This window comes from Canis lupus, chromosome 35 (assembly GCF_003254725.2).
Source record: "Canis lupus dingo isolate Sandy chromosome 35, ASM325472v2, whole genome shotgun sequence".
NCBI classification, from domain to species: Eukaryota; Metazoa; Chordata; class Mammalia; order Carnivora; family Canidae; genus Canis; species Canis lupus.
The window spans coordinates 3,099,635-3,123,066 of NC_064277.1; the positions used below are offsets into that span (position 1 = coordinate 3,099,635).

General features: G+C 41.9%; 1 protein-coding gene across 4 annotated transcripts in view; it reads right to left on the bottom strand.

Annotated features, from left to right (window-relative positions):
- The window catches only part of MYLK4 (myosin light chain kinase family member 4), a 109,362-nt gene that overhangs the window by 20,809 nt on the left and 65,121 nt on the right, over positions 1-23,432 (bottom strand). For 3 of the 4 annotated variants that reach the window (XM_025446174.3, XM_035710465.2, XM_035710466.2), the window contains 4 exons: positions 5,105-5,183; positions 4,316-4,760; positions 2,568-2,866; positions 1,282-1,387 (listed from right to left, as the gene is read on the bottom strand). In XM_025446174.3, the coding sequence (XP_025301959.1) occupies positions 1,282-1,387; positions 2,568-2,866; positions 4,316-4,760; positions 5,105-5,183 (929 nt within the window). The remainder of the gene's footprint in view (positions 1-1,281; positions 1,388-2,567; positions 2,867-4,315; positions 4,761-5,104; positions 5,184-23,432) is intronic. The other variant, XM_025446185.3, reaches the window with a different exon arrangement.

The following is a 23,432-nucleotide window of genomic DNA, read 5'->3' on the forward strand; positions in this document are numbered from 1 at the left end:
AGTGGGTTAAGCGTCTCACTCTCCGTTTTGGCTCAGGTCATGATCTCAGAGTCCTGAGATGGAGCCCCTCGTCGGGCTCCCCGCTCAGTGGGGAGTCTGCTTCCCTTCTCTCTCTCTCTCTCCTTCTGCCCTTGCCTCTGCTCTCTCTCTTTTTCTAAAATGAAAGAGAAAAAGAAAGAAAGAAAGAAAGAAAGAAAGAAAGAAAGAAAGAAAGAAAGAAAGAAAGAAAGGGAGCATGCCCTGGGAATTGTCCCAAAGTGCCTTCTGCAGATAACACTCTCCTACAGACAAACTGTGGCCGGCTTGTCCCTGAGGTCCCTGAAGACTCGAGTGAGCTACTGGGTGCAGCTCGTGGGAAGACTCCCATGGCACCTCTTCACGTGTCGGAGCTCCTGGTTGTGCCTCTGCCCTTCCTTGCAGTCCCTATAACCAGCAGGCTGAGGGGCAAAGCATCCAGGTGGCTCCTCATGGCAAAAGAAACATGGAGCAGGGAGAGGAAGAGGGATTTCATAAATACCAACCACACCCCCAACGATCAAATGCAGAAACGTACTGTTTCTAGCAGCTACGCATATTTTCCACCTGTTGGTAAGTAAATTTTGTGTATATCAGTATAAATGTTCTGCTTCCTTTTCCTTTTTCACATAGAGATGCTGACAGTAGCAAACTTTATAATTTAGCCTTTACATTAGGAGATCTCAAAGGAGGACCGTGACTGGTGTAAAAGAGGAAGGAATATCCCCCAGTAATACACTTGGCCCCTGATGAACTGTACTCTTCCTTCTTCAGGGAGAGAGTCTGCATTTAGACGTCCTTCAAAAAAATTCAAATTCTTCAGTGAGGGAGACAATCGAAATGGATAATAGTAATTAATATAGTAACAACATGAATGTAAAACCAACAACGAGATACAAGATTTAATACGTGCCACAAGAAATACATAGTGTTCACTCATTTCTACATTTTGTGTCTCTGTTTTCAAGTTTTGGACAGCTTCGAAACCTTCTCACTGGTGACTCACTGGGGCTTCTCCCAATTTCAGACATTACAACATGGGAAGTAAAGCAGATAATAAATGTGGACTTTAGTCACTGTCACCACATCAACCTTTCTGACATCAGTGGTGATTTTCAGAAATGGTTAAAATCTCTTAAAATGTTTGTTTATGATGTTTCTGGTTCTCGGGTCAAGACCGGCAAACATTTATGAAATCCTCAAAATCTGTCTCTTTGAAAACTCTCTTATTTTGTTGAAAGCATATTAAAATTGAGCATGACTTACCCTCCTAAAATTTCCGTTCTGCTCACGGTATAAAAACTGTTGACGGCTGCTTGTTTGGCTGTCACGATACGGTGATTAAATGGGGCAGGAGGAGCTGGGACATCATCTAGATGGTGAGAGGAAGAGAAAGGCCATTTGTTAAGCAGTCAGACCTCTTTTTTTGGCACCAGCACTAGGTCTCAGAATAAAATAAAATGCGCCATCTATTTTATTCCTAACGATCCAGGGAATGTATGTTTTTATTTCATATTATGATCTGTAATTCAGGAAGGTGACACCTTGCCATCTTTCAGAAAGAATGTCAGGACCACAAAACTATGGTTTACACCATCTTTAGGACAACTTTTAGAAATGTCACAATAGTTTAAAATCTCCAAACCCAATACAGTCCATATAGATAATCCTCCCAAGCCTGAAACCATTTAAGTTCAAAGATGAGAAATTGCTTGGTTCACTTTTTTTCTAAAAAAAAGCACCACTGATAAGGTCCATTATTTTAATTAAAGGGAAGAGAGAAAGATAGAGTTTCTTCATGTCATTGAAATGCTTGATATTATTCTATATTAATTTCCAAAATATTTTAGCTTTTATTTAAGACACATTTAAGACAAAAAAGATAAATTTTTCCTGGCTGGAAATGAAACCAGTAAAACTGGCTAAGTACATATTCTACAGCTCTCAAATTTCTCCCACTTCCCACCCTTCGGTCTAAGTGTTTAAACTCTAGTCCACGTCACGATTGGCTCTAAAACACATACTCAGTAGTGCTCTTCCACCATTCTTTTCACTTTTCCATGGTTTGTTCTCTGTGGGTCTATTCATTTCCTCATTTATTCCATATTTAAGCATCTACTGCATGCAGATTCTTACATGCATACAGGGGTACAAGGGGAGGTGAGTAGATAATAACTTTGCTTTAGGAACTTTAAATGTATTCAACACGTAATTCTTGAGCACTTTATCTTGTGCTAGGCACTCTGCCAAGTGTTAATATTTTTAAGAACTCAGATAATAGAAGTCTCCAGAAATCTGATTTGATATAGACATTCATCTCTCTCACCATAAATATGCTGAAAACTAAAGAAGTCATGAAAGAATTCTCTTGGTGGCATTCATTTCTTCAGACCAAAAAAGAAAAAAACAAAGGTGACTGAATTACATACACAAATGGCATCAGTGTGGCATTATGTCTCCTTCAGGCTGTTAGGCTAAGGGAGATTTAGTTGGAAATGCTTACTGGAAAAGGTTAAGAAGCTTTAAAAGCCTGAAACAAAAGCATTTCCTACCCAATGGGGTCACCAGATCTTGCTGCCTGGAGGTCTTACTTCCAGCGGACTCCAGGGGTTTGCCTTGGAAGCCTCCTCGGGCTTGTCTGGTTTCCTGTGTCCTAAATGCGTGTCCTTCACCTGGACTCACTACATCTATTCTGCTTTTTTTGTTGTCCTCTTTGGTGAAGCACTCGTCCATCACCCTCCTCTTGCTGCTGCCAGTGTGCTCCGCTTGCTCAGCACTCTGGAAAATGGGTGCTATTTCTGGGGTTTCCGGGGTTCGTGATGCAGAAATGGCTTCTACATTGCTGATACACCTGGAAAATAAAATCCAGCTGCAGGTCTCAGCGTTTCAAGGAGATGGCCTTCAGATGGTCAGAAGTCTTAGACCTAAATAAAGCTTCCTTAACATGGTGTTCTGGTGAAGCTTTATGACAGACTTGGGCTGTTTCAGCATTTGGGATTTAAAAAAAAAAGAAAGAAAGAAAGAAAAAAGAAAGAAGCCTGATTTCCTCATCAAACAACGCAGCACAAGAACAGGTGCAGATAAGTGGGACTCCCAGGACTCTTCCTGTCGACCTTTGCGACTCCAAGTTATTTCACTGACCCTTTACAAAAGCAGTCATTTTATGAATACCTAGCTAATTCGGTCTTCATTCATTTCACTTCCTTTTCTTATAGAGGAGAGAGATTACTAAATTAAAGTATACTAGAGGAAGCAGTCATCTCTCTGAATATTACCAGCGGGAAGAGTAAACCTTAAATTTAGTCCATATGAATTGAACTAATTTCAGTTTTTTAACAGCTCCCTACCTTACTAAGCACATCTTTGCAGTGATGGACTTTCTTAATAAAATTAGTCTTTATGTTTAATTCTTAAAACATTAGACTTCTCCATGATTAGGTTTCAAATACATTATTAAAATAAATGAAATAAAAATTATATCTTAATTCCCTGAGAAACACACAGATATGTGGATATTCTGTTCCAAATGGAGTCTGTGGCCCATCACGACATAGAGTAATTAATTTATTGTGATTGGCTACGTAATTACCTGAATTTATATGTGAAACTTTGCAGTTGAGGAAGAGTCCTTAAATAATCTACTTCTTACTCAACCCTCACAATATTCTAGGAAAATAGCCAACTAATCACGTATAATCAGATGGGCAAACTTTTTCAAAATTAGTCTCTTAACTTACAGATAAATCCGACCCCATTATTCAATGCTTGGTCTTAGGAAGGATGTGCTCTATATTGCTAAAAATAAGAACTTTTTACTTAATCTTTTAAAAATATTGATTGATAATAATCATTATCTTTGTCAACCAGTTGGTAGAAGAAAACAGTAAAAATGCCCAAGAATGTCACGGGCAAGAAGAAAAAGTAATGGCAAGAGAACAGGCCCACACCAGCTGGGAAACTGGTTTCTAAATTGTTGCTTTAAAAATTCACTTCAGGGATCCCTGGGTGGCGCAGCGGTTTGGCGCCTGCCTTTGGCCCACGGCGCGATCCTGGAGACCCGGGATCGAATCCCACGTCGGGCTCCCGGTGCATGGAGCCTGCTTCTCTCTCTGCCTGTGTCTCTGCCTCTCTCTCTCTCTCTCTGAGTGTGACTATCGTAAATAAATAAATTTAAAAATAAAATAAAAAAATAAAAAATTAAAATTCACTTCAGCCCTCCTTTTGGTATGGCCTTAAGTTGCAATGGCGCATAGATCTACCAAAAAAATCGATTGTAGGTGTGTAATGCTTCAAACCCTACCTTCCACAGGATTGATCACTGTTAGTTTTATCAACACACTGCTTTTTATTTGCACACTTGTCCAACACTGTTTCATTTGCTGGTCCTTCTTTCATTTCAACTTTGCTTTTGCTAGTATCTTCTTTAGAATGAAGCCCACATTTCTCTCCTTTGAACACTAGACATTCATTCTTATCCACAGTGGCTTGTGTATCATCTCCAGGACTCTTATCTTCTTGTCTGTTCAGTCTCTTTGCACTCAAAATGTCTCTTGTGTCTACATTTCCTCTCGGCTCTATGGAAGTTTTTAGAGCAAAATCTTCTATCTCGTCTTGTGGTCTTTCTGTATGAAATGTGGCAAAACTTCTCTGAATTAGAGAGGCATTGGTCTTCTCAGAATTTTTCTCGTTGAGTTTATTAACTTTTTCTTTCTCAGAGGAGGGCTGGTTCTTCTGGGAAGATCTCTCTAAAAGCCACAAAATATTTTAATGGAGGACGCATGTGATCAGTATAATTTCCACTTCATATCATGGCATTTCTATTCAGGTTTCTCTTTATCAGAAGATATAAGCTTTTGAAAAGCAAAGTAGAAGTGAACGTGACCAATTGGCTGACATTTGGGTTCCCAAAGATGTCCTAGTTTGTAACTAGTAGGACCCAAAGTCAATCAAATAAAGATATCCACACAGCACTTCTCCCGACACATGGCTTTATGAACACGTAACTCCCTCTGAATAAGAACAATCATAACGGGACTTTTACACCAGAGCTTTTTCTAAGCATAAATATCTAGTCTCCTAAAGATGTTACCTGTGAGAGTGGATGTCCTTTTGCCTTTGACAGGTACTGTTTCCTTCGGACCATGGTGTGACCATGTCTTCTCCTTAGCCTATGGATACACAATTGAATAATTGAAGTCACTTAGTAATTACATCAGGGTTTCTCAACCTCAGCACTACTGATACGTGGGGTGGATAATTCTTTGTGGTGGAAAATGTCATGAGCACCATAGAATGTTTAGCAGCGTCTCTGTCCTCTACCTACCAGATGATGATGGTATCTTCCCTCAGAGTTGTAACATCCAAAAATGACTTCAGACATTGATAAATGTCCCCTGGGGAGTAAAAATCACCCCAGATTGAAAGCCACTGTATTTCATGATTCAAAAACAGAAGAAAAAAAACCCACTAAAATTAATAGTAAGTTAGAGGGCAGGACAGTCTGAATTAATGAAACTGTGTAGACTACAATATTTGAAAACAAATGAACTCACGACTCTAAAAGAAATTCTATTAAACTCTAACATTGTTTATAAAAGAAAGCCCATCTTCATGATTAGATTAAAGGATATTGATAATGTATATGTCACCTCTGACCTTTGTTTATATTGTCTTGATATGGTTCACATATAAATCAGATGAAAATGAGAGGATATATGTGAATAGGTTTTGTAAACCAGAAAGTAAGAGCCTAAAGTAAGCTTTTATAAATGAGTTTTCACATGGCTTAGAACAGATGGCCCTTTTCCTAGGCAGATAAACATCCTTCTCACAGTCTGGCTTTTCTGAATTTGCTTAGCCAACTTTTCTTAAATACCACATAAAAGATAAACATTAGCCCAATCCACCCAAGTTATCACAAATTCTGAAGTTACGCGTTATAAATGCACGAAATTGTATGGATGTCCAAAGAATCAGTCTTCTTTTCTTTGCAAAGAGAGCAAAATTTGCCTTAGGGTGACTTTTAAGCATGAAACGCCACATCAGTGTGGCTCAGGGCCTCAAGACAAACTGCTAATGTACTTTTAAATAATCCCAGAGGCAGTCCCATAGGTTCAGAGCATTTCCATTTTTCAGATAGAGACTTTGAAACACAAAGGTATGTTTAGTAAATCTGGGGAAAACCAAAATTAGAGATTACAGCCTCAGAGTTTGTAACTTCCTCTTTTTTTTTTTTTTCAAGATTTTATTTATTTATTTGAAAGAGAGAGAGAGAGAAAGAGAGCACAAGCAGGGGGAGCAGGAGAGGCAGAAGCAGGCTCCCCACCGAGCAGGGAGCCAACGTGAGGCTCTGTCCCAGGACCGTGGGATCGTGACCTGAACCCAAGGCAGACACTCAACTGACCGAGCCACCCAGGTGGCCCTGCAACTTCCTCTTTTAAGTGAAAGTGCAGGACAAATGTTCTTCAACTTCCTCGGGCAAAGCCAGTTGCTCGCTCCCCTGTGCACAGCACTCAGCATGTGTGCCCACCCCAGCATCACTTGCAACACTTGAAACGTTTTTCCTGTCAATTTTCCCCTAGCTTGTAAGCCTTGCTTAAATAGGCAGAAAGACTGATTCATCTTTGAATCTCTGGCACTTGGCCCAGAGACCAGGATATAGTGATGATGGTGGTGGTGATGATGATGATGGTGGTGGTGATGATGTCAATGATGATGATGGCTAATATACACGAAGCACTGTCTACATACCAGGAACATTTCTAAACATATTATTAACTCAGTTGATCCTCACAGCAATTCTTTGGGATACATACTACTAGCCACATTTTATAGTGAAATCCGGTAATTTCTAAGGGTTAAACAGTTCAGAAATGGTTTGGCCAGGATTATTAATCAGTCATCTCCTTAATTCTGTGCTCTTAACTAATACCTTGTACTGTCACTCAGGAAAAAAAAAAAAGATTATAGGCAAAGTATGAGGTTAGTATTTATTGATTATCTATCACACAGCCAGTACCACAAGAAGATGAAGAGAGAAGGGTATAAAATGGAAACAAATCAGCAGAGTGAAGCAATAAATATTTTATCAAACAATTAGCATTAACATGGAAGAGAGGCAAGAGATAGAGATAATTAAATCCAATTTTGAAAATAAGTTCAAATTAGTCAAATACCAGAGTTTAACAAATTGTGTTTAAGATGTTGCATAATTTTGTCTTTCAGTATTTCTCTTTTGAAGTGAAAACTCCTGGTGGATAGACATGGTGCTTCTGGATTCATTCTGGATAGCATGAACATTGGTGGCCTTAAAAATGAAAACGTACGTATCAATCAATTTCAGTTCATCAAAATAGGTAAAACTGAGAATCTGGTACTCCATGAAGTGCCAAATTGATGAGCGTTTGCCTCTAAGGTCATCTAGGTGTCAGTGTCAAATGTCCCCAAGTTGTGCTGACATTCTTCGGGTAGAGCAGTCTGAGCTGACCAACAGGAGAAGCTGTCAATTCTGAGGAACATAAGAAACCAGCTTCCAAATGAGACTTTTTTCTTCGTCGATAATGCATCACATATGCTTTACCATTTAAATAATGTCAGGAGGTCTTTATTCATTGCCACAGGCTATTGTATTTTCATTTCTCTATGTAATACTGACATCTAGAGGAACTTTGAACTGAGTTTCCAAGAAACAGAAGCTGTCTTTCTCCTTTCCTGTTTCTGGACGGCAACCTCGGTGTGAAGAGTTTTTACTGTGTGTTTCCAAATTATCTGTAGAAGTCGCTAAAATAGGAAGTGCAAGCCCATAGATATATCTTGTCCAAAAATGAACATGTTTTCAATTGATGAGAGTGGACATGACAAGACTGTTAAGCAAGATGTTTCTGGAAGGATTACTATCACTCTCTGTTAACAGATAAAAATCATGTCAGATTATGTTCCTTTGCTAAATTCATACTGGTGACCAAGATGAGCCTGAGAGCTTCGTTTCATTCAAACTCACTCATGACTCCTTGACTTAATAAATACTTCTATATTTGCACATGGATCCTTTTTGTAACCATTTACTCATTGCTTTTATAATAATCTATTGATGCCTTCAGGATGGCTTACAGAAGAAAGGGGTCCCAAAAGCCCAAGTATTCAAACACAATTCTGCTGTCTCCACTCTGTACAGTTTTCTAGAGCAGTGTCTCAAGTGGGGAGTGTGTCCGAGTGTGTCCAAAGTAGTCTTCAGGTTGTATAAAGGAAATGTTAGAACTCATTTTTATTTGTTTTCTATTCCTTTAAAGTTTATATTTTACATATGTTTTAAAACACCTATGAATAAAATTGGACACACGTATAATTTATAAGCATCTGTAATATACTAAATTTATTTATATAAAGAAATATACATGTATTGCTTATCAATGTACATAATTTCTGAATAAACATTGGGATTTGCTTAAATACATTTTACTGACAGCAATGCAAAATCAGAATAATTTGGAGACTATTCTTCCAAATAACACCATTTCTTACATTGTGATTTTTTTGAACTACTTGTTTTAGAGAAGAATCATTCTAATTAGCAGGTTCATTTCCATTCAATAAAAATCAACTTTAAAAACCCATCTTAAAGTAGATTTAAGCTTTAAAAGAACAGAAAGACAAAACAGCTACTGCCTCCTCTGGACGCCCACAGTGCAGTGTATGGTCCCTTGACATGCCTTTTCCCCCCACTGGGATAGGGACCCTCCTCTTCCACTTTGTTTTCCCAGGACCACGTGGTGGTGGGTCAGGTTCTGAATATGCTTGGTGAACCCACGTGCAGTAAAGGAAAGAGAAGTGCCTGCAGAACTGGTGCTCTCATGCTGACATTTTTAATAAAAGCCCAACTGCCCCAGCATCGTCTGAAATGCATCCCTGTTCCTGATGCTCACTTAACTGATGGTGAGTGATATCTGCAGCCCTGCATTTGGGGATGATGGTTCCTACAGAAATCTGTTTTCTTAACGTCGCAAAGGAACACGACTGTACTAACCGCATGCCCTGAGCTGAAGGCTTTTCATATCACGGTTTGTGGAGATGCCAAGATGAACACTTTCTGGTCATTTTAACCTAATGCCTAGAAACCCAAAAACATAGCTGCAACAATTTATAATGACTCTGCTAAACTTTGATTAGGCTGTCGTGAGGGAGAGGGAAAAAAAATAGAGCCTAAAAGAAATACAAAAAGAGGAATTTTCAGAATATCAAAACTACATCTCCTTGCTTGACTATAGAAGATAATTTTAGAAATCATTTGTAAAATAAATCTATTTCTTTTCATCCTCAGGGCACACGCAAATTCTTGCATTAAGTGAGGAGACTCCTTAAAGTCCCTGGGTGATAAAAAGAATGTTCACAAAGCATAACCTGTTTCATGGTCCGTAGGGACTGGTGTGGAACAAGGCAGGACAGGATCCGACTGAGCAAATCCAGGAAGGGAAAGTGTCAACTTTGGCCTCAGAACTCAGTAAGCAGACCCTCCCCGTGCTGCTGAGAGCATCAAGGATAATCAAACAGTCACCTGAGAAAATAATCCTGCCAGGAAAATTAAGGTCTTTTGATGCGTCTACTATTACAGGGACAGTGCGCGTCATTCAGAAAGCAAGTACAGAGAATTCCTCAAGCATAGATGTCCAGCAGAGGACCTGAAATCAAAGGCTGGTTTAAGAAAGTCTACTGGGACCATCTGTCCTAGGAAGATACATGGGTAATTTGACTTTTATTCGATTTTAAGACGTATTGAGCAGGACTAACTAAAGAAAGAGTGTGCACACACTTAACCATCTCGTCTAGCAGGAGAAGACTGGATGGGGAACCCCACTTGTCAGATGCACTGTATCCGGTTATTCCTTATTGGCCACAGACTTGGCTTAATTTAAATGTACTTTCAGGTTTTCTTGTTCCAATAACTTCCTTGTTACAGCCAAGACCACCCAGGCCATGTGCTCAGTCCTGAGGCGGTGTACAAGGCCCAGCGGGTCAAGGACCGGGACCCTAGTATCGACCCTGCCGACTCAGAGGCCAGGCTGTGGATGAAAGCTACGGGTGTCAGAAAACATTGGCTCGCCTCCATTCTTCTATCCAGGCTGCCTTTGTCGACTTTAGAAGAACCAGTTAGAACAAGTTAAGACTCTTCACTTAAATATTTAGTCACATCAGGTACTTTGATCATATATAGATTGTGTTTTTTCCTCATCTTACGCCCGATGGATAAACTTACCCAAAACATCTTAGAAACGGATTCATATTTTTTAATTTTCTTCTTATCATCACCTCTCCCTTTTTTTTTTAAGATTATTTATTTATTTATTTATTCATGAGAGACACAGAGAGAGACACAGAGACACAGGCAGAGGGAGGAGCAGGCTCCCTGCAGGGAGCCCGATGCTGGGACTCGATCCCAGGACCCCGGGGTCACGCCCTGGTCCCAAGGCAGGCGCTCAACCGCTGAGCCACCAGATGCCCCCACCACTCCTATCTTAACACAGAAAATGCTGAGCCCTCTGACTCATAACTGCTCATTTTTCCCACTCATACTACCCACATGACTTTGGTTGGCCACACATGCCATCTCCCACCTTCTAGGCCCAAACCCCCTTTGCTCTAACAAGGTCAAAACTGGAGGGCATTTGAAAATATATGACACATGTGTCCCACCCCTAAAGAGGGGGTGGGGCTGCACACTCTTTTTCTCTAATCCCCTCCCCGGCCCCAGCTCCACCACCACACACATGCACACCCCAGTGACTCCACTGTACCGCAAGGCCGGCAGCTGCTGGCCCTGTCTGCTCCAGCCCCCCTCATTCTGGGCTGTTGTTGTTTTTTCTCCCCACTACTCCTTCTTACCACCCAGGCTGCTGTGCCACAGTTCTGAATGATGGTAATAGCACTGGAGATGCGGTGTTTCTCCTAATCCCGAGTTCCTCCCACCCACCAGCAAGGGTCTTTGATCCTCTCCCGATGGATTATCCAGCGAACCACTGCCTCTTCCGCGCCGGCCACCCAGAGGCCCGTGTGTGGAAATGAGTCTCAGGTAGACAGGCCCGGAGACCACAGAAACCTCGCCTCCAGGAGTGATCTCAGGGGCATCCGAGGAGGGCAGGCCAATGCAAAAAAGCCAGCATTTCCAACCACACCTGACATCCTCTTCCTCGCTTCCTGGTCAGAGTTTAGTATGAAAGTGATTTCTTTCCTCCACCAAAACGGAGGTGAGCAGAAGGGAGGACGTGGGTTAAGTGGAGAAACACCACTTCACAGGACATAGAATTACTTACAGCCCTTTACCCAGAAGTACCCCCTGAAAGCCATAAATAGTCGTGCTCGGCCTTCTCGGGACTCCGCCACCAGAAAGGCGAGCACCTGAGCCCTTCCAAGGCTGTGCAGCAGGATCCCCGGGAAAGCGCAACAGTGTGTGTGTGTCTGGGAGATAGCACGGAATAACCAGCTTCAAACGCAGGTAGAAATGGGATTACAGCTCCCTGATGTTCATTTGATTAAAATGAGTCTTACTTAGTAAGATTCTTCTTTTCTACTACACAAGACCCAACCCTGGAATGTTTTCACATGAAGTTTACAGTGTTTTTTCATCACCTAATAAAACTCTTCTATTTCTTCCTGCCGCAGACAGTTTTACAAGCATTCATTTCACATAGTGTTCTCAGTGTGCTTTTTAATTTTTATTTTAGGTTCGCTTTTATCGCTCCATCTCCTGTCTCCCCTCCGAGTAAGCAATCGGCGTTTTGGTGCAGGCCCTCCCCGCAGGCTGGCTCCTGGAAGTGGCGTCTGCTGGCAGGGGCTCCTGGGGAGCTCCGTGTTTCCTCAGGTGGGGTGATGTGTGATCCCACGGGTTGGTAGGGAAGTTCGGAGATCTGAACTTAGATTCACTGAGCAAAATATTTAACCTCCTCAAGGTTTGCCTTTCCTTATCTTGCCCTGCACAGCAAATTTTGCAGGCACACTACAGAGTAGCTTTCAAAAGCTATCTCTGAAAAGCAATGAGAAGCTGCAAAGTTCTTAAAAGTCTCCGAATTTGGAGTACATAATTCACGCTCAGTAGATAGAAACGAATCAGTCATGACGACTTGTCCAGTCCCTTCTACTCAATTCGGTCCACAGGACAACAGCCACTGGGAGCTTGTTACTAGAGACTCTCGGCCCCTCCCTCCACTCATCCAATCAGGATCTACGTGTCAACCATTCCCAAGGTGAGTCCCATGCACATTAAAATATGGGAAGCCCTGACCCAGATGACATCCACAGTGACTTGGGCAAAGAAATATTTCACAAAATATTTGTCACGGCCACTTGTATTTATTTCAACCTGGCCTCCATCCACAAAGAGCCATTGTCACCCTTGGTTAAGCTCAGAGGGAGGATGTGGAGAAAGAAGGAAGGAGCCAACAAACGCTCAGCTGGTCTGGGTGTCTGCTGGCCTTGAGGGCAGCGGCCAGGGGAAGTCCAGAACTGTGAAGAATATCAGTGAGCTTTGAAGAATGTCCAGAATGTTGACACGGACCCAAGGAGTCCTGGCAGGGACTCAGAAGGGTAGGCGAGACTTGATATCATGTGCCTAGAGGTTTCCGCTAATCTCTGGGGTCTCTACCAAACTCAGGCCTCAGAGGAAAGCAACACTAAGTTGTAAAGTTTCTGTTACGGGCTGAATGTTTACGTGCTGCCGAAATTCATATAGTGAAATCCTAACTTCCAACACGGTAGTATCAGAAGGTGGGGCCTTGAAAGTGGTAATTAGGTATAGGTGACGTCAGGAGGGTAGAGTCCCTGTGATGAAATTCGTGTCTTGACCAGAAGAGGATGAGACTAGGGCCTTCCCCTGCCTCCCTGCCAGGGGAGGAGAGAGCGATCATGCAACTGTCTGCAAGACAGGGAAAGGTTCCCATCAGAACCAGAGCACGCTGGCACCTGATCTCAGACCTCCAGCCTCCAGAACTGTGAGAAAGAAATTGCTCTGTAAGCCACCTGGTCTGTGGTGTTTTGTTACAAACACCTGAACTAAGATTCAGTGAGACTGTGCCAGCAGTAAACTCTAGAGAATCAGGAACATATTCTGATCCGTCCCCAAATGTGAAGAATACAGTTAGGATTATTAATACAAGTGCTGAAACTTGGTCGCTGTAAGGTGACTGTCGACCCCTTAAGAGAAACATGTAATTTTATTTAGCCCAGTTGTCATGAAATAAAAATTACAAAGTACACAGATAGTACATAACCACTGATACCCTCTAGTTGTCTGTACTTTCACTCCTAAGATATTCTTAAACCCTCAATTTTTGGAGAACATTGCAACACCTTACTGAAGTCCTCATGTTTTTATCTCATTCTTTTGTTTTATTATGGACATACAGGAGAATATTCAGCTGGCACAGTCCCAGTACTATGCCAGTTATTAAAATAGGAAATGGGAAAATACTTCCATTCTGGTTGGTAAATAGTGGATGTCCTGAGACCTCCAAGAGTCCCGTTCTCAACTCCTGACCTAACCACCCTCAGGGCCCGCATAAAATCCAATAGCTTGAGGGCTAATTTCTGCTATGGCAGGGGCCTCCAGGTCCTCATTCCAGTGCAGTCTGTTCTGAAAGGTGAGTGACTGCGGACCCCCAGCCACGAAGTTCGGTTCTGCAGCAGCGAACGTGAATATAATATGAGTGCACCTGGCCACAACAGTAGGCGCATGGCCGGGTAATTTTTAATATTGGAATAAAAGCTTTTAATACTATCTGTGCTGTTCCTTAAAGTTAATTATGAGAGGAATTGGAAAGTGTGCCTTGACCCTCAGGAAAAGCAGTGACTGATGAGTAAAGAGGAGGTAGGAGAGTTCCTATCAGCAATATCTTTGCCCACCTTAGACCTTGAGACAGTGGTCTGAAGTTTATAAATCTCCTGCCCCAGAGATTCTTAATCAGTAGGTCTGGGCTGGAGCCCAAGAACATTTTTCACAAGCTTTGGAAGTGGTTCTGTTTCCAAGGATCATACTTTCAGAAAATGTATGAAATTCTTACTCATTTTTCAAGGCCCTACCTCATGAAGTTTCCCAGTTGTGAATTCTTCCTTGAAACACTCCAGTCCCACATCCTTCTACCAAAGAAGAGTCTGTCTTTCCTCCATCCTTATTGTTGATGACCCATCATGAGTGTATCATATTGGGTTGGCATGCTTGACTTTACCTAGATATCCTGATATCTCTAGCATCGCACTCAGCACATGGCAGAGAAACACTAATTGATAAACCGATTGATTAGGAAGCAGGGGCGGGGGCTGATGCCCGGCAATCTTTACTGAGCATCTCAACCAGCTGTATAAAATTTCCAGAAGGGGATCCCTGGGTGGCGCAGTGGTTTGGCGCCTGCCTTTGGCCCAGGGCGCGATCCTGGAGACCCGGGATCGAATCCCACGTCGGGCTCCCGGTGCATGGAGCCTGCTTCTCCCTCTGCCTGTGTCTCTGCCTCTCTCTCTCTCTCTCTCTGTGTGTGTGTGTGTGACTATCATAAATAAATAAAAATTTAAAAAATAAAGAAAAATAAATAAAATTTCCAGAAGGGGTGCTGTAGCATGCCCTTTATTATATCCTCCCTGGTATCAGGCTTTGCTGTCTCACCCTCAGGCTCCTCTGGCACCTAGAAATCCCCGCTTTTGTGTAGAGCAATTTGTTGGCCTGAACCTCGAGGAGAAAGAAAGCTCATGGTCTCCTCAGACCTTTGCAGGAATTTTTAAGGCTTGTGTCAACAATTAACATCTGAGACTCCACCCTCAGTGTGGGTTATTGAGGCAATTTATCATTTACCACCTTCTCAACAAATGTCTTATCCCTAATAAAATCAGAACATATGCTATAAACACTCATTTGATTGATGCATATATTTAAGATCTATTACGTCAACCATAACTTCTTTTAACACATAACACATCAGCAGCGAGAGACACTTAATGAATATTATTTTAAAAGATTTTATTATTTGGGGATCCCTGGGTGGCTCAGTGGTTTGGCACCTGCCTTTGGCCCAGGGCACTATCCCTGGAGTCCCGAGATCGAGTCCCGCGTCAGGCTCCCAACATGGAACCTGCTTCTCCCTCTGCCTGTGTCTCTACCTCTCTCTCTCTCTCTCATGAATAAATAAATAAATAAATCTTTAAAAAAAGATTTTATTATTTTTATGTAATCTCTGCACCCAACCGGGACTCAAACTCCCAACTCTGAGACTAAGAGTCACATGCTTCACTGACCAAGCCGGCCAGCTGCTCCAAGAGATGCTTAATGGATACTTTTGAGGATAGAAATGAGAAGAGGTTAGATACTGTTATTGCCACATTTCATTTTGTTATGATTTTGGAACTTAGTTTTGCCCGAAGACAAGAGCAAGCTGTACCTATTTCCTCTGACATGTCTCACGGAACTTCTTTGTTTAGCGCCTAACTCAACATTAAAATAAGTGCTAAATAAATGCCTTTGCATTTTACTGCCGAAGCCCTTTACAATTTTTCTAATGGTGATTAACACATCATATCAATTACTCTAATGTCTCTTCGGCTCTCGAGTTCTGTGATGCCACAGAATCGAGACTAAAGCTTGGCGCAGTTAAAGAGCACACTGAAGCTTTCCATGCTGGCAAGAAACTGCTGCTTGGGTGCTTTTCCAAGTGTCTTCACTGTTGGCACCTATTTGTGGTGATGATTTACCTAAGTAAAGCCTAAGTAAAAGCATCTTTATGGCAGATCATAGAAAACAAGTAGCGTTTGTTTGGTTTGTGCTATTTATTTCGGTCTCCGTTTCTCCGCAGGTGAGGGCTTTGCTTCAACCACATGAGGCCCTGTCACCACTGAGGGAGTTCTCCTGGGGTTTCCATCAACAAAGTTTCCTTGTTCACCCCTTGCTACCAGGACAAGGGAGAGGGATGGGAGTTGTCTCCGAGCTCCTCTACGGTCTTCTCAAGCCCTGCTCAGAGGCAGCAACCCGTGATGTGGGGATGGGTTTGTAAAACATGCCAGTTGGATTCCTTTTCAAATTCCGTGAATTTGAAAAGGCCAGTGCACCTGCCTCCTGCTTAAACAGGGAGCTTCATTTGCTGACTCAGATAGGAACAACATTCTTATTCTCAAAGGCAAGAGACTGCTACTTCAATAAACAACGGCAAAACAAAGCAAAAGGTAGCCCTTTGTTGTTGTGGAAATCAGCTATTTATTTCCCACATCGGCTCACGACAGAACAGGAAGGAATCTGAAAAATCACCTTAGATTTAGCATCACAAATTTAGCCAAACTGTGGAAGGAGCCTCGGTGTCCAACGAAAGATGAATGGATAAAGAAGATGTGGTTTATGTATACAATGGAATATTACTCAGCTATTAGAAATGACAAATACCCACCATTTGCTTCAACAAATTTAAATTAGGTTTTAGAAAGAAATGAAGATAATGGAAGGAGTTTGCCTCACAATCCAGGGGGTTAGATACCTAACTTTTGAATATTTTTATTTTTTTAATTTTTATTTATTTATGATAGTTACAGAGAGAGAGAGAGGCAGAGACACAGGCAGAGGGAGAAGCAGGCTCCATGCACCGGGAGCCCAACGTGGGATTCGATCCCGGGTCTCCAGGATCGCGCCCTGGGCCAAAGGCAGGCGCCAAACCGCTGCACCACCCAGGGATCCCTAACTTTTGAATTCCCAACCACACAACTCACGACAAAACACCCACAATATTCTAAGAGTTCAAAATAAGACAAAGAAATAGAAAACTTACTAAATCACAAAATCCATTTTGAATTCGGAGAGACCTTAAAGAGCGTTGTGAAACGGGCTAAGGAAACCTAACTCACAGGTAGAGGCGGGAAGCGATGCCAAGAGGGTGGTCGCACACATGCTACTCCTTGCAGCTGGCTTAGGCTAGCAGGAAAAAGGGAGATTTCCTCTCAACCCCGTAACTGCCCTCACCTGCAACCAGGAAGAGGTCCCCTCCACTTCCATCACCTACAGCCAATGAGAAGCCACCACAACTATGAACTCTCATTTCCCGCCAAATTTTGTTCCGAACCACTCCTTCCAATCTCCCCCGTCTCCTCTATAAAAGGACACTCTCCTCCACCGTTCTCTGTACTTGGAATGAACTCAGAGAAACCCCTCTCCAGACTGGAAGCGGATCTCTGTCCTGACACCAGAACTACACTCTAGTGCTCAACCCCTCTACCATTGAAGAGCCCCTGCCTCAGAGCACGAAAACAAAGAGTGAAGGTCTTTAATAAACCTCAACAGGTGCCTATGTCTAATGATCTCCTTTTGCTTAGGCCCTTTAAGATATACCCACTGGGACGTCTGGGTGGCTCAGCGGTTGAGCGTCTACCTTTGACTCAGGTCATGATCCCAAGGTCTCAGGATCAAGTCCCACGTCGGGCTCCCTGCATGGAGCCTGCTTCTCCCTCTGCCTGTGTCTCTGCCCCTCTCTCTGTGTCTCTCATGAATAAGTAAATAAAATCTTTAAAAAAAGAAAAAAAGATATACCCACCCTTTTCGCCTTAGTTCCTCCACTCTGATTAATATATTGGGCCATTTTCTTAGAAAAACATCATGCTGGAAGTTCTTTCTCCTGAAAAGGGGAAATAATTCTAGAATTTCACAGCATCAACCAAAATAGCCAACTAGGTAAATGGCATGACCCTCAACATCTTTCATTTGCTGTGTCTCTGATGACCCCTAGAGCTAATTCCAAGGATAGTAATCATTTGTCCCCTTTGGATCAGCTACTACTACTCTCCTTATGGGTAAAACTCAACTAGTAATAGCAGAATCCACAATGCACTTCCTATTAAGACCCAAAAAGATCCCCCAGAACCTCTCCCCTTAATTAATCAGCACCTGTAAGTAAAGAAGCCGTTCAAGGCATTAAGCCAAAATTAAATATTTAGGGCCAGGGTCCCCATTATGCCCTGTACCAATCCTTGTATCACTCCTATTTTACCTGTGAAGAAACCAAGTGGCCACAGATAGTGGCTTGTCCAGAACTTCCAAGCCATAAACAATATCGTTATCCCCCACCATCTATTGTTCCCAACCCTCACACTTTATTTACTTTCAACACTACTGAGAGCAAATTTTTTTTCTTGATTGATGTAGCATTTTCTTTAGTATTCTAGTAGATAAAAGGAGTCAATATCTTCTTGCTTTTACTTGGGAAGGACAGCGATGCTAGAGACAGTAATGCCAGGGTTTCATGGAAAGCTCACAAACATTAAAGGCTGACCCAGATGATACTAAATTCCCTGGAGGCTCCACTTTAATACAACATGTGGATGACTTACTACTTCGCTCCCCTTTCCAAGCCTCCTCACGAGATGATAGCATCCATGTGCTAAAACTCTTAGCCAAAAAGGGATATAACACCTCTAAGGAAATATTACAATTTGTTCAAACTCAAGTTTAATATTTAGGACATCTGATCTCAGAACAAGGACTGCATTTGGATCCAGACAGTTTTCATGGCATCCTGAGCTTCCCAAAGTCCCAAACCTAATGTCAACTGTGAGGTTTTCTTGAATTGGCAAACTGTATCCCAAACCTCTCTGTATAGCCCCAACCTTTATACATGTTGTTAAAGACTATTAAACCTGTCCCTGTCATCTAGGAAGATCCAGATGACATGACTTTCCAATATTAAAAGAAAGTTTAATAAAGCCCTTTGCCCTTGAACATCCAAATTATCAGCTCCCTTTCTTCCTTTTTGCATATGAAAAAGAAGGGAATGCCCTTGGGATTCTCAACCAAAATCGTGAGGATTACAACCAACCCACAGGATCCTGCAATAACTAGATGCCACAGCCTGGGAATACCTTCCATGCTTCAGAGCTCCACCTGTTACTTACTGTCTTTTTGGGGTAAAACCCTGACTGAGGAAATTTACTGGGCTCCCCTTTACCCACTTCTGTACTGTCGCAGCTCCTCTTACCTCTCATCATACTTAGTATCCCTCAATAAGCCATCTCACTTCCTGTGAAATTCTACTGGGAACTGTCCTTTCTATCACTTTTTTTGTTATGATAACCTTAGCCCTGCTACTCTCCTCCCCTCCTCTACTGATGAAACTGCCCACAACTGCTTAATACTGACAGATCCCCTTGTGACCTCCATAATAACTTAAAGGAAACTCTTTTGGATAACAGTGACTTTTCATTGTTCAATAAGAATTCTTAGGTGAACGATGAAATAAATTGAAGCGGCACCCTTGCCCTTGGGTACTTCAGCTCAACAAGGAGCTATAAGCACATACAGGCCCATATTCTAGCCAAAGGCGAAACTGCCAACATTTACACCGTCAGTATATATACCTTTGGAGTGGCTCGCAGTTTTGGAATGTTATGGAAACAATGTGGTTTCCTTACTTCCAGTGGAGATAAAATTAAAAGCAGCCCTTACAGTCAGGAATTATTGGATGCCATACTCTTACCTGCTGCTTTCGTTATTATTAAAATCCTGGGGCATTATAAGCCTTGACTCTCTGGAAGCTAAAGAAAATCATCTCACTGAATTTCCATTTAAAAATGCTACCCTCACAGGGTCTAGAAGTCAAATCTCTAATTTGCCATGGTCCAAAGGAACTCACTTCCAGATGATAATTTAGAGAAATTGACTATGGACATCCAACAATAAAGCCATATTGGCAATCAAACGATTGTTAGTATGATAAGAAGAGAAGTCTCAGGTTTGGACCAAATACAAACCTGGTCCTACCAGAAATTCTAAAGCTCCCACTACTGACCACTGTGCATGCGTTAAACCATTGGTCTATAGATAAAATGATGTTTATAAATCAATACTGGTGGAGAAACAGCAACAAGACTGCAAAAAGTACCTACACTGCTTTCCCCGCCTGCGTAAAATACTATCCAGGGAAACCTGTCCACACTGTTCCTGGCACTTTAAATTGCCTAATGGGCCAATTGAATTTTGGCAAATGGATTTTATCAGCGACCCCTACCTCATGGAATCAAATATGTCTTGGTAATGATTTGTATGTTTTTCCCACTAGGCTAAAGCCTTTCCATGTAGATAAGCTACTATCTTTCTTCAGTAGGTAAAATCCTACTGGAATAAAACCATCCCTACTCGGGGAACTCCTCTTGAGCTCCACAGCAAATGAAGAACCCATACTCTGTTGGTGAAATGTTCTAGCACATCTGTGCCATTTAGCAAGTTCAATAGCATTTTCACTGTGTTTATCATCCTCATCCTTCATCCTTTGAAGACTATCATCCTAGTCTTCAAAGCTAGTCAAAGGAACTGAACTCAATTGGAAAAATTTATGGAGACCCTCCAAATACCTTGACCAAAAGCATTGCCATTGGCCCTTCTAAATCTCAGATCCATCCCCTTTAGAACTTGTAAACTCTCACCATTAGAGAAAATTACTGGGTGTCTCAGCATCTAGCAGTCTCCCTCTTCTGACCTGCATTTAGTGAAGGCGATATCCATTACTGTTGCAAAGGTCTAATTACACCCCTTGAAAATAGTCATACTCTAGGAGAGCGATCTTTTCACAGCACACTCCAGGAGACAAAGACGTCAAACTAGGAATTTCACTTATTGGAAAGGAAGACTCTCCTTATCCAGAAAGACTCTCCTCAACCATGCTGGAAAGGCTCCTATCAAGTGTTAGTAACCAGTCCTTGTGTCACCACACTGTGCAAGGAGTTGATTCCTGGCTCATCTAAAGAAAACCTCAAACCTTGACTGGACCTTAAACACCAAATTGAAGGAACTGATCAGGAACTGATCTCAAAATAAAAATTTCTGGTACCTGAAGCAGACAGCTTTCCCAATATGACAGGATCAGGCCTGTTTATTCTCTCCTTTCTGCTTTTTCTCACCTTGTTTTCTCCTTCTTGGTCCTGGAGAGATGATGCTGTTACTTGCATTTCCCATCCATCTCAAAAGGAAGCCTTTCCGATTATTGGATCTGTCCTTGGAAACCCTGATCCAGCTGTGACAAACGTGACCCTTTAGCCTTCCCGAAAGCCATTTTCCCTTCGTCTCCAATGTGACCCCTAGTTACACTTGCACCCCTCCAGATCGTTCTCACTGAGTCAAACCTCCACAACCAGGTTCTCCTGTGCCTTGCTTTGACTTCTCCCCGTCGTAACTCCCAAAGCAACTAATTGTACCTATTCATGTGGATAAATCCCTCCAGAGAAATAGAAACTCAATTACATGATATTAGGGAAGATGCACATTGGCCACAAAAAAATTCCATCTGATGATCTATAGTCCTTTGATCTCCTTAGCTGGTTTGGGCTGCTGATTTAGGACTCTAATACACGATGGGGCCATCATTCCACTCCTCATCTTATTTTGTGTAAACATTTTTAAAGCTTTGTGCCTATTGCCAGTTGAACCTTTGTAAAAACAGCGTACCCAATAGGGTGATGCTGACTCAATGCTTCATGATGATCTCCAACACTTACAACCTTGATAAGATGTAAACTTTAGTGGGAAATGCCTGGAAGCTCTCCGTCCCCACCCTTGTTTGTTACCCAAATGTGGCCTCAGTGTTTTCCAATCTGTACACTTTCCCTCCAGCATGGGACATGACACCCAGAAAAAGTCCTTCCTGACACCAAGAAACAAAAATGTTTCAATAAGGAATAGATGATCCAACTCTTGATCAGCAATGCTTTTGAAGAAAGATCTTATCGAAAAGGGGGAAATATGAAAATGTGTTAAGGAAACCTAACTCAAAACTGGAGTCGGAGACCATGAAGGGGGAGTTCTCATGCTTGTGACGCTTGTTGCAGCTTGTAAATACAGCAAGAGGAAGGAAGATTTCAATACCTGGCGGTATCAAGATGCCCTTACCTGCAGCCAATGAAACACCACCAAGACTTCAAATGCCTGCAACCAATAAGAAGCTGCCACCACTTCAAACTCCTCTTCCTCCAGTGAACTTTTGCTCAAAACAACCCCTCCTAACTTCCTCCTTTTCTCTATAAAAGGAAAGTGTCCTTTTTCATAAATGTCCTTTCCTCCTTCGTTTTCTAGACTTGCCTGTCGTTTGCATAGCTTGCCTGTCCCGAATTGCAATTCCTCTGCTCTTCCCAAATAAACCAGATTTTGCTGGCTGAATCACTTACCTTTTTCTTTTAAAAGACTGACATCATGCAGCCCAATCAGTTCAACTGGAGATGAGAAGTGAGATTCTTCCCAGTTTCATCTAATTATAGGAGATTTTAATAACATTTAAAATGTACCTGCTGGGGATGCCTGGGTGGCTGGCTCAGTGGTTAAGAGTCTGCCTTCGGCCCAGGGCGTGATCCCAGAATCCTGGGATCGAGTCCCACATCGGGCTCCCTCTGTGGAGCCTGCTTCTCCCTCTGCCTGTGTCTCTGCCTCTCTCTCCCTCTGTGTCTCTCATGAATAAATAAATAAAATATTTTATAAATAAATAAATAAAATGTAGCTGCTAGAGGGAAGGCTGTTGCTATTACTGGTGATGTTTCCCACATCTTCAACCTTAAAAATGTAATAGGACATTGTGGCTTACACTCTCAATCTTCATTTCCTCTCACTAAAAATCCACCCACCACAATACAGTTTTTGGATGTACACGTAGTTCTCAGCATTTCATTTGTTATTAGATATCAGTTTTCTATGATGTTTAAAAGAAGTAGGAAAAAAAAGAAGAAGTAGGGAGCTATAGATTATGTTATATATTGGTATAAGTATGAGCATTTATTTTTATTTATTTATTTATTTATTTATTATTATTTATTTTTTAGTATGAGCATTTAAATATGTTTTGGTCCTGGGTTACTATTGTGGGAAGTACATAATTAGGTCAAGTAAGCTTTGAAGTGACTATTTTTGCTTGGAGGGAAAAAAAATCCTTCTCAAATAAGACATAATGATGGATAGGATTAAGAAAAGTCTATTAGCATCTGCAGTAACTATCTGAAGAGAATCTGTAGCCTTGGGCTAGACATCCCCTGAGATTTGGAAGTGGCTGGCTGACTTCCCTTGGCTTGTGAAGAGCCCCACTTGGAACTCTGTATGAGGGGACAGACGAGCATTATCACGCATGCCTTGTATTTCCATAGGAAGCAGAAAACAATTGCAGACTTGCTCTTCTACCTTCCAGGAGACTATGATAAACTACACCCAGATAACAACAAATAAATGCATGCCTGTGATGAAGTGACAGTTAGCTGGTCTCTGCAGCAAAAAAAAAAAAGGCATAATCACTGATGGAAAGTTTGATTGTGGGTATTCCAAGAACAGGATTAAAGTCTGTTTCCAGTTAGGAACTTCAATAAAAGTGTGCTCCATCTGTGTTTACTACATGCAGCTGCACTTCTCTCAAAGTAACAAGCAAAATACTTGTATAAGACAGTATAGA